Below are 11,149 nucleotides of genomic sequence, written 5' to 3' on the forward strand. Positions count from 1 at the left end.
CGTTTTGCCGTAGAACTTTTCCATCAGATGCCTGGGTAGTTAAAGTCCCCCAGTACTATGAGGACTCGTGTTCAGGGCCGGCTCCAGCCACCAGCGAAGGAAGCAGGTGCCTGGGGCGGCCAACAGAAAGGGGCAGTGCACCGTCCGTGATTGGGCGGCACGTCTGGGTCTTCGGTGGCAATTCGGCAGCGGCAGCGGGGAGTCCTTCACTCCCTCTCTTCCTCTTTGGCAGCACTTCGGCAGCAGCTCAATCATTTTGTTTTTTCCTTCGCTGCTTGGAGCAGCAAAAGAGCTGGAGCCGGCCCTGCTCGTGTTTTGGATCTTCCTGTTGTTTGTTCTAGAAATGCTTCATCCCTCTCCTCTTCCTGATTGGGTCACGCTTCACTTCCCTTCCTGAAACCTGCCCTAGAGCAGTTTACAAGGCCGTGTGGCTTTGGGATCCAGCCGCTTTGCACATCTGACAACTTCCCTCTTGGCTGGGACCCCAGGGACTGAACTGGGGACCTCCAGAGCTAAAAAGACACATAGGTCCAAATTCAGCTAAAAAGCCAAGCCAACCCCCACCTCCTCCCAACTCCCGTGACTCAGCCCAGAGGGGGCGCGGTGACACACACTCACCAGCTGGCTACACGAGGACTTTGCACTGCGCTCTGCCATCCGTCAGGAAGGCTTTCATAGAGGGCTTGGGGTTTAAGGTTGGCAGGGGCCACCGTGCAGTGGGTTGCTCGGCACTTCCTCTCCTTATGCAGAGTTATTCATTTGGTGGTGTTACGGGGACGTGTGCAGAGTGTGCCTTGAACATCCAGACTGGCCTCCCTCTGCATTTACCTCACCCTTCCCGGACCCCCTGCTGCACAGCCTCCAGCACCCTCCTGTGCCCTAGCGCACACCTAGAAGAGGCAACTCAAAGGGTGACGTGAGGCCTGCTCTCAGGAGCTGTGTGGGACTTGGAGCCGTCTCTTCCCCTCTGCCCCATTCAGACATAAGACTCCACAGCACCAAGTCACCCCTGTCCTACAAACAGGGCCACCCAGAGAGGAGGCAAGTGGGGCAATTTTCCCCAGGCCTCGCAGGGGCCCCGTGAGCCCTGGCCCGGTGGTGGTCCAGGTCTTCGGCAACATTTTGACGGTGGGGGGCCCTTCAGTCTCTCCAGGTCTTCGGTGGCATTTTGGCAGCAGGGGGCCCTTCAGTTGCTCTGGGTCTTCAGCAGCATTTCGGCAGCGGGGGGCCCTTCAGTGCTGCTGAAGACATGGAGCGACTGAAGGGCCCCTCACTGCCGAAATGCCACCAAAGACCCGGACCGCCGCTGCTTCCTTGCTTTGCCCCAGGCTCCCTGAATCCTCTGGGTGGCCCTGCCTAAAACGCATCTGGCCAGACCTGGTACCCCCCAAAGCTGACCAGAGATACACAAGGATGGCTGCTGTCAGGCTGCAGCCACTAGAGGGGGCAAAAGCTTCTTAAATTGGGAGTGAAAGGAAAGGAGGGTTAGAGAGCGCTCCTGCTGCACTGTCTGATCCTGCAGAGACAGCTCCTTCCACGCCAGGGACTTACCCCCCAGTGCGGCCGGGCCCTGGAAGCCTCTGAATTCTGGTGGGTGAGGTGGGCTTTGCTAAGGGGTCTCAGCTCTGGGCTGCCCAGGGTGTCTGGTTGGGTGCAGGTATATTGGGGGGGTTGGTTCTCTGCCATCCGATGCATGGCTCTGGCTGGGCTCGGGGTCGTTGCTCCAGCACTAGGCTGGCAATAAGGGGCAGACCCCGACCACCCTACGGTTGTTGTGCGCCAGTTGGGATGTACCTCGTCTGTCTGAAGTTTGCTCTTCTTAGCCCCGTTGCACCAGCAGTTGATGCCCCATCACAGGTGGGTTGCAGAGATGAGCAGGAGCAGCTCTCACGACCTCCCCTTCTGGGAAGAAATATGACCTAGTGGTTGCAACACAGGCATCGGCTCCAGAAGCCAGACACTGTATCAACAAGTAATGAGAGACGGCTCCTGCCTCAGACAGCTTCCAATCGAAATAGACAAGAGGTGGAGAAACTGAGGTACGGGGCAGTGAAGTGACTTGCCCAAGGCCATGCTGCAGGTCAGCGGCAGAGCCAGGACCAGGACCCAGGTCTCTTGACTCTTAAGTCAGTGTCCTTTCCTTAATTTGATTACTGAAACTGTCAGCCCTTTGGGGCAGAGACTGTCTTTTTGTTCTGTGTTTGTGCAGCTCCCAACACTATAGGGTCTTGATCCATGGCTGGGATGTTTTTCACCATGGTAACAATCCCAGGCTTGCAAACTCCTGTCATCGGATTGGACGCAATCAAGAAAACTTTGGATTTAACTTTCAGAGGCTGAAGCTCCTGCTTCCTTAGGGCCTCTATTTTATTTTATTTTATTTTAAAAAGGAAAGGTGGAAGGATACCAGCACAGGAAGCATTTCTTAGCTTAACATCAACCTATAAAAAAATCCCCCCAAAAGGTTCTCGCTCTGCATTGCTCACCAGGCTCTGAGATTAACCACTTTGCCGTGAACTTTAAAAACACTCCCTCCTTAGGCACTTTAAAGGTGACCTGCCAAAAGGGTTTGTGCCTCTATTTTGCTTCTTAATGATGGATGGGGGAAGGCCTAGCGATGGATGGGGGAAGGTTGGGATTTTTAAAAGATTTTATTTCTGTCTGGAAGGCCAAGGCTGGCCTTTCCTGCTTTGATTGGAGATCTCCTTGGAAGACTCAGAGATGCATAGCAGGAGCTTTCAAAGTTTGTTATTTCCCCAGCATACTTCCCTTCCGAAGAGTTGGAATAAAAGGCCTGAATCTTGCAAAGACTTAGGCATCTGCATTCAGTATGGCTGTGAGTAGCCCCAGTTAAGTGGATGGGCCTTTGCTCCCATGTAAATGCAAACATGTGCATAAACCCTGGAAAGGAAGCCGGCTTTTTAACTTCCCTGTGTGCGTGTGATATCCTAACTAGAGCTGGGTGCCACTCTTCATCTGAACCGTTTCTTTGCTGAAAAACACAAACCCGGGTTGACCGAAACGTGCTGCGAATGTGTGTTGAATTTGCTAAATTGTTTCAACAGAAAAAAAAAACACTTAAAAAAAATCAGAAAAAATCAAAATGTTTTGTTTCTGCATTTTCACATCAAAACAACTTTTCATTTAGAAATTTACCCCCCCGTCATTTAAAAGCGAACCCCCCTGCAAACAACGTGAAAGTTTGTGGGCTAGGGTTGAACATCCAACTCCAAAGCATGGGTTGGTTTGCTTTGGGATGGTCAGCGAATGGAAAAATCAGGTCTTTGCTGGGGCTGGTCAGACCCCTACCCATTCCCCAGCAGGCAGGTCTTCAGGTAAAGGTCTGAAGAGCGAATGTTCAATCATAGATTGGAAGGGACCTCAGGAGATCATCTAGTCCAACCACCTGCTCAAAGCAGGACCAATCCTCAACTAAATCCCCAAATGGCCCCCTCAAGGACTGAACTCACAACCCTGGGTTTAAGCAGGCCACTGCTCAAACCACTGAGCTATCTCTCCAGCTTAAAACAAACAATTCAAAAATACGCTTTTTAAAACTTTCAGGCCTTCTCTATCTGCCACCAGGAGGCAAAAATGGGCACGAGTCCCATACCTTTGCGGGTCTCAAGTCACCATTAAAAGGAAAGGAAACGTCCCCCCTTAGTCTTGTCCAACCTTGCTGCAAAGTTACTGTTCACCCTCCTTCAGCCATTGATCTTCAGTCCCCTCTCAACAACCCCTCCTGCTATTAATCTCCATTTAAACCTATTCTAAAGCCCACAGCTCCAATAGCCTTCTGCAATCCGCACACGGCAGAATCAGCCAATAATTATAGCAACAAGGAGGAGAGAGGCTTCTCTGCCAACCCCAAGCAAATAAAAAAGAAAACAGGACAAAGCCAGCCAGCCACAGCTCTGGAAGGATTCTCCCCTTATATGGTGTGAGCATGTTCACGGCTAGCTAATAGGCTAATGCTAATCGGCCAGCTGAGATCAAACAGCGTGGGGGAGCCACCTGCGAACAGGAAGTGTTGCCGGATTGGTAGAAAGAGATCTGACAATGGGGAGTCCTGGGTTCTAGTCCTTAGTCCAGGGGGAGGTGTGCTTTTCGGGTCAGTGCAGTGGTCAGGGAGCCAGGAATCTCAGTCGTCCTGCACCTTGCGTAATCATTGGCACCCGCGCTGAACACTCTCAGTCTGATTGGGTAGCACCTTGTGCTGGTGTAAATGATAGCACTGGGTGCAGGGCAGAGGGGAACGGAGCCCCTGGTTTCTATTCTACTCACAGCGTGGCCTGGGAGCCTGTTGTTTAGGCTGAAATTTCCCAAAGTGGGCAGTGATTTGGGGGTGAGTCTCTCCATTTTTCGGTGCCTGGATGGGAACCCCAAGGTGGCCCAAGTCGAGTACCTAAAAAACAGAGACATCCCAAATCAGTGGCCGTATTTTGGCCTTAAACTGCTCTGTGCCTTAGGGTACGTCTACACTGCAAAACCAAAACCGCGCCAGCGAGTCTCAGACTCGAACTCGCAGGGCCTGTTCTGTGGGGCTGAAAATAGCAGTGTAGACGTTCCGGCTTGGGCTAGAGCCCGGGCTCTGAAACCCAGCTTCGTGGGAGGGTCCCCGAAGGGTAACGTATGTCTACACCACTGTTTCTAGCCCAGTAGCACAAGCCTGAGTGAACCTAGTTGACCCAGGTTCTGAGACTCACTCCCGCAGGTCTTGTTTTACAGTGTAAACACCCCCTTGGTTTCTTATCTAATAGCTCAGGTCCTGAGAGGCGTGAGCCATCTCTGTAAAGGAATTCCCAAGGCTCAGCGGAAAGCTGGGATGGAATATCAAAGGGCTGTAGGACGCAAAGCCCAGACTGTGGAGATTAGCCCTGTGCTGGTGGGTCTGTCTGCTGGGGGATTGATCTTACAGAGTGACTAGTAACCAACCCGCCGATTCCCCCCTCCCCAGAGGATGAACGTGACATGCCAGCCCTAGGAAGGTTATAATAAAATCAGGCCACAAATAATGGCTGGCCCAGCTCTCACCTCTGCCCCCAGCATCCACATCAGCTGCCTCTGGGTTTGGTCCCTACATGGATTTTGGGGGGTGGGGAGCACGCTCTGAACCCTGGTCCGCAGCTGGTCTGTCCCAGCCACTTGGCCTCTCCTGGGGCAGGTCAGATCTAGGAGGCCCCTCACAAGAATGATGGAGCAGCAGAGTCCAGTCAGTGAGCCAATGCATCCTTCCAAAATAACAGACCAGAGCAGGAGTCTCCTTGGCTCATGGCAGGACTATTTTGTGGGGGGACCTTATGGGGATGGGGTCTGGAGATAGGGGGTAGCTATCCCCCACTTCGAAGCTGCTTTCCTAGCCAGGGGAGTGAGGGAAGGGGTCTTGGCATTGCTAGGACTCACCTTCTAATTCTTCTTTCATTCCCCACCGCTTCAGAACGCCATCTGCTCTCCTCCATCCCCTGGTCAGCCTATTTCTTCCCTCTGCCTTCTGCTTTCCCCATCCCCTGCTGGTCTCGGCTCCCTGTCTCCCCAGTCCATCCTGGGAACTGGATGGGGCGAGGCTCCTGGGAACAAAGTAGCAAGTGGGCATGCGGTTAAGGCTGGTAATGCACATGCCCAAGGGGACAGAGCTAAGGGTATGTGCATGACGGGGCGAAGCAACCTTCATTGTGCCCCCTCCTAACTTCTGAGCACTCAGCTTTACAGCCTTAACATTCCCTGCAGGTTGTTTTTCAAAGCACAGGAGACCCAGTGGGGGAGACATGGGAGGCACAGCCCATGGGCTGAGGGTTCAGAAATGGGTGGGATGGCACTGAACTGGCAGGGGAGGGATGTGAGGGGGCAGCACTGACCTGGGGGGAATCCGGAGTGGATGAGTGGGCAGCAGCGAGTGGGGATGGGGGTCAGGAGTGGGGAGAGCTTTGTGTAGGGATGGGTTGGAGACAGCCGTACCCAGCAATAGGTGTGTGTGTCAGGATCAGGCGGAGGCCAGCCCGGTCTGGGCAGTCAGGAGTTGGGGAGGTTAGCAATGAGCTGGCATGGTGGGGGCTAGGAGTGGGTGGGGGGCATCACTGATCTAGAGGCGGGGTGTCAGAAGTGGGTTGGGGCAGCAGTGAGTGGGGGGGAGGAGGTCCTGGGGGACCAGAGAGGGGGGAGTTGACAAGTGATGATTTTTTAACACCGCACAGACTTCCGATTGGAACTTGCATTTGTTCAGTTCCCAGCCTGCAGGATTCAGCCTCTTCTTTCTGTGTTAATTTCATGACAGGGAACGTGCATCTCTGCTTCGCTTTCCTAGAGCACTGGGGGAGGTTAGGGATTTGGCGGGGGGGGGCTGAGGACGGGGTAAATTGCAATCTCCTGCTTCTTTGCTTGTAGATTTCCCCTCCCTGTACACCTCTTGCCTTCTCTCTCGGCTCTGTTTGGGGGCTCAGGTTTATAACACCCTTGCACAGAGGAATCAGTGAGTGAGACATCTCTCAGCTACGCAAACTGCCTGCCTAGTTGCTTGCTGCCTTGAGGAAGTTTCTCCAGTACCTGACGCTTCGCGGTGAGGAGAGTGAGGTACTGACGGACCTACCTGAGCCCCTGTCTTGGTTCCTAACCAGGAGTGGCTTTTCTCTCCCCCCTTGGGTGGAGATTTTGGATTACAACAGCGAAATGAATGGGACCTTTTTCAACCAGACTGTCATGGAGCAAGGAGTTTATTCCAACAGGACCCAGGACCTGGGCACTTTGATGGGTTGTTGCAACGGCACCAGCTCGGTGGTGGCCAGCGATGGTGGGTCGTCCATCCTGCTGCCTGACGAAAGGAGCCTCTACATTACGCGGGTGGTCCAGATTGCTGTGCTCTGCATCCTCTCCTTGACTGTGGTGTTTGGGATCTTCTTTTTGGGCTGCAACTTGCTCATCAAGTCGGAGAGCATGATTAACTTTTTGGTCAAGGACCGCAGACCGTCGAAGGACGTGGGATCTGCCATCATGGGGCTGTACTGAGAGGATACCGGGAGTCTGTAGGCAAGCGAACGGTATGGCATTCCGGTAGAGAGGTGCAATCCCATGCACATAGGGGGGCCGGGTGTGGAATCCGGACTTACTGCAACGTGCTGGTGTACAGGGTAAATCAACCCTTCTGTGCTGGATGAAATACGTGCTGGCGAAAGGGACGGAGGCATCTTTCCGGCTCTGTGTGAAGCACAAAAATACAATTGTCATCCTAGTGTTGCATGCAGAAATGTTTTACGTTTTGCATGAAAAGTTGCAAAAAGAAAAGTGAAGTTTTGGAATCTTTTTGGCTGTTACCTTGGATACTGTTACCTGTTTCTTAAGGCTTTTTTTTTAAAAAAAAAATCAAAACAAAAAAAGTGAAATGTGGTGTGCAAGCCAATTCAATGAAATGTTTGTGGGGGCAGGGAAAGTGGGGTGGCTCTTTGGGTCTTAAAGCCAAGACTGCATGCTAATGAATGTGCCTGTCTGTTTCTATTTCGGACCTCAAGCATGGATCCTTTTGTAAATCAAGAGTTTTGTAACTGGAAAAGCACGTTCTTTTTGGTGTTTGTTTTTAAATGCCTGAGATCTCCTCATCCATGAACTGGGAGTTTCTTTTATTTAATTAAATTTACTTATTTATTTACACAATATTGAAGGAAGAAAAGGGAAAAGAAAAGAAAACAAAAACATGGCTTTGTTTTCGGACCTTTTTCAAAGGCAACATTGTTAAATCCTTGGGTTTTTGTTTTTTGTTTTGTAGTTTTGAAAACCAATGAAAGTTGAAAAAAACAAAAACCTGTTTCGAATGATTTTGCTGTTGTCTTCATTTTTTCTGTGTGAGAATGTGTTTTTCAATGACAGCTCCAGGAGGCTAAATACCCTCCTCTTACTTTGCAGCTGAACTCACATTTTGAAAAAAATACAATTGAAATTCAAAATACCACTCTCGGGTCCCCTTAGCTCATAAATGAACTGGGGACTGTATGTTCAGGGCTTGCTAAATTGCTGCCAAGCACTGAAGCATAGAGGTTCAGCAAAGGCAGCTTGCAAAGCAGATTCGGATTGAAATCTGCGTCGTCTGTGATTCTTGTACAGCTGTCAAAACCCGGAGATGTGAGTGAAAGGCAAGAGATGACAAAAAGGAGGACTCCTGACCTTTCCGCTATGGTGGAATGATTTCTCCAAGTGTGGGTGTAGGATGAAAACGATGCCTGCAAATATGCTGGTTACTTTCTCCCTTTTGTGGTAGGGATGCGATCTTGGTTAATGTGGAGTGGGGTGAAATTAGGATCTGCTGCCCTGGTGTAAAACTGGAGGAACTCCACTCTGGATTCACCCGAGCTGTACGTGAGATCAGAATCTGGCTTATCATTACCGTGGCTGACCTTAGATAGCTCATTTCCCCTGGGGATCCCAAAGCGTATTAGTGAAATAGCCCAGTGCTAAGTCTGTCGTGCTCCAGCCTGTCGGATGCAACGAGTTCGTGATGACCAAGACACTATGACAGAAGGATGGGGGTGTCTGTTTGCTGACACCTCCCCACCCCAGTGAAACGAGCTAACAACCAGGGGCCTGATCCCATTGCACTCTATGCAGGCTCAGGCCCTTGCACTGCTGTTCTGATCGGAGAGCGTTTTACAGCCACTTTGCACAGAGGCAATGCGGTGCAGTGGTTTGCACAGTCGTGCAGGGCAAGAGGAATCAGGCCTGGTAGTAATTTATCCTTCTCCCATTGAAATGCATGGGAAGATTCCCATGTGCCTCGATTTCCATTGACTCAGCTGCATGCAGGATCAGGCCCCCAAGGCTACGTACTCTTCTGCTTTGCATCCTGCCTCATGACTTACATCTGTGGAAAGCACTACCAAAATCAGCAAGGTCATTGTTGTGTGCTGATGGGCGTAGGCAGGGAACAATGTAATACGTTGCACCTGTGGCATCTATTTTTTGTGGTGGGAATGCGATCCTGGCTAATGTGGAGTGGGATAAGATTAAGGTCGATTATACCAGGGTAAATCTGGAGTCAACTCCATGCTAGGGTCAGCTGATCTGTAACTGAGGCTGGAGCAATGGAGAATTAAGCCCGATGCATATTAAAGCCCTGATTCTGCAAACCCGTAGGCATGTACTTCACTCCCCTACCACTAGTATTCGTGGGCCTATTCTTGGCAGTGAAGTGAAGCAAGTGCCTGGTATTTGCAGGACTGGGCCCTGTGGCTGCAACAGAGTTTCCATTTTGAACTGGATTTTGGCCCCTTCACTATAATCAATCAGCCTCACACCTGGAAGGTGAGATCTGGTGCTGAGGTAGAACTGGGAGTTAAAACCCCCTCTGGTGTTAGAACCACAGGAAGTGCTGACTGTGGTTGCCGTTCCCAAAGAAGGCCCCTAAACCACCTTAACTTTCACCCATAGTGATGCCCTGAGGAAGGCAAAGACTCGTCACAAACTGGTTAATTTGTCACTGGGGCTAAAATATTCCCATCTTAGTTGGATGTTGATGATGCCTTTTTCTGGTGACACCTAGCACTCATCAGATCTTTCCGCAAATCCCTGATTAGCCAAGCAGCATATGGAAGGCACATTCCCGGCGCTCTGTTGACATGCTGCGGACACCCAAGGCTCAGGTCGTACAATTCCACATCTCGGCCAATTATCCAAGTGTCTTTAGACACCAAGTTAGCCGCGTCTCTGTGTTTTTCAACCACCTATGCCCAGATCATGCTGGGAGAGAGCTCACGGGAAAAGAGCAAGTGTCACTGTGGAGACCATGCATAACATATGTTGGAGTCACGTGTGTAACCAGCGATAACCCGATGCTCTGTGAGGAATGTTTCCGATGCTCCGCATAGAGGATGGTGTTGCAGAGTTGCAGTGATTTGAGTTTGCATTCCAACATATGGGGGGAGGGGGACTCCCTTTTAACTCTTAGCTGGCCGGGACGAGGACAGAAACCCGAGAGGTGCCTGCACCTTAAGAGGAAGTTTGTAGGGGAGCATGGTTACAGGTTCTTTATTTATACACAGGAGCAGCCAGAGCGACATTCAAGCTCTGGGAAGGATGAGAGCTTGCAAGGTCCCATTGGACAAGGGATGAATGGAAACTTGAATTACCTTGGCAGCTGTAGCCAAGCTGGATGGGATTCTGATCTCCCCAACACTGGTGCCAGGTCTATGTGACACCATTGGGCCTGACCCCCTGCACCTCGTGCCGTCACTTCCTGCTGTGCAGCGGCTTTGCTCTCACAGACACAGGCTTACATCAGTGCACGGCACTCCCCTGGATTCAGCCTGGCCCTGTGGGGTGGCAAAGGGGGCCGTGTGCCACATGCGTGCCTCAGTTCTCATGGGAGCAGAGGGTTTGTTTGGTTTCCAGCACAAATTCAAGCAGCCTTCTAGCTTCAGGAGGCCATCCCGGGGATCATGCTTCCTGGCTATACTCCCTCCCTCTAGATGCACCCCAGGGTGCAAGGAAGAACGAGCCAAGGGCTAAGCGGTCCCTAAGGTGCCCGTCCATGGTAGGCCAGGCCTGATGGTCATCAGTGTGAGTTCGGAGTCAGGACTGGCTGATTGGGAAGCTGGAAGGAGCGGAGTCGGACTGCGCGGGGCGGAAGCCTGCTGAGGGAATTTCGGGCCCCATTGAAACGAGCCTCAGTGACTGTCCGAGTGACGGCATCTCAGCCGCTTCCGGTGGCTTTCAGAACCAAATCTCCGGTACGCGACGAGTGCCTGTGGCTGTGCGTGGAGGTAGCTACACTAGTCACCTTGTGATTAACCAAGCGCCTCGGTCACGAGTGCTTCCAATAAACCAGAGAGCTCTGCGGGCTGGGAGACGAAATGGCTAATAAAAAGACCAGTAAGAACAATGGTAATGAACAGCCTTATAAACTGGCTGTTAACAGCAGTACTATGGCTTCACATGAGATCGGAGCCTCGCTGTGCTAGGTGCTGTACATACATATGTAAAATACCATCGCTACCTCACAGAGCTCACAGTCTAGACAGGCCCAGGGGAAGAGGGGACACAGAAAGAACTTTCCTGTCTTCATTTTACAGACAGGCAACTGAAGCACGAGAGCCAAGGGGCGAAATACGGGCCCCCTTCAAGTCAATGGGGGCTTTGCCATTGACTTTGCTCCAAGTGACTTGTCTGGGAG

General features: G+C 51.5%; 1 protein-coding gene across 1 annotated transcript; it reads left to right on the forward strand.

The window, feature by feature from the left end:
* The first annotated feature begins 6,197 nt into the window (after positions 1-6,197).
* Positions 6,198-7,764, forward strand: RPRML (reprimo like). The gene has a single exon (XM_030541457.1). It carries the CDS (start codon positions 6,664-6,666, stop codon positions 6,997-6,999), a length of 336 nt encoding a protein of 111 aa, XP_030397317.1. The 5' UTR covers positions 6,198-6,663; the 3' UTR covers positions 7,000-7,764.
* Positions 7,765-11,149: the final 3,385 nt, after the last annotated feature.

This window comes from Gopherus evgoodei, chromosome 23 (genome assembly GCF_007399415.2).
Source record: "Gopherus evgoodei ecotype Sinaloan lineage chromosome 23, rGopEvg1_v1.p, whole genome shotgun sequence".
In the NCBI taxonomy this organism is placed as follows: Eukaryota; Metazoa; Chordata; order Testudines; family Testudinidae; genus Gopherus; species Gopherus evgoodei.

Bases quoted from the DNA above. Each gene is read 5' to 3' on its own strand.
- RPRML (XM_030541457.1), top strand. From the start codon at position 6,664: ATGAATGGGACCTTTTTCAACCAGACTGTCATGGAGCAAGGAGTTTAT.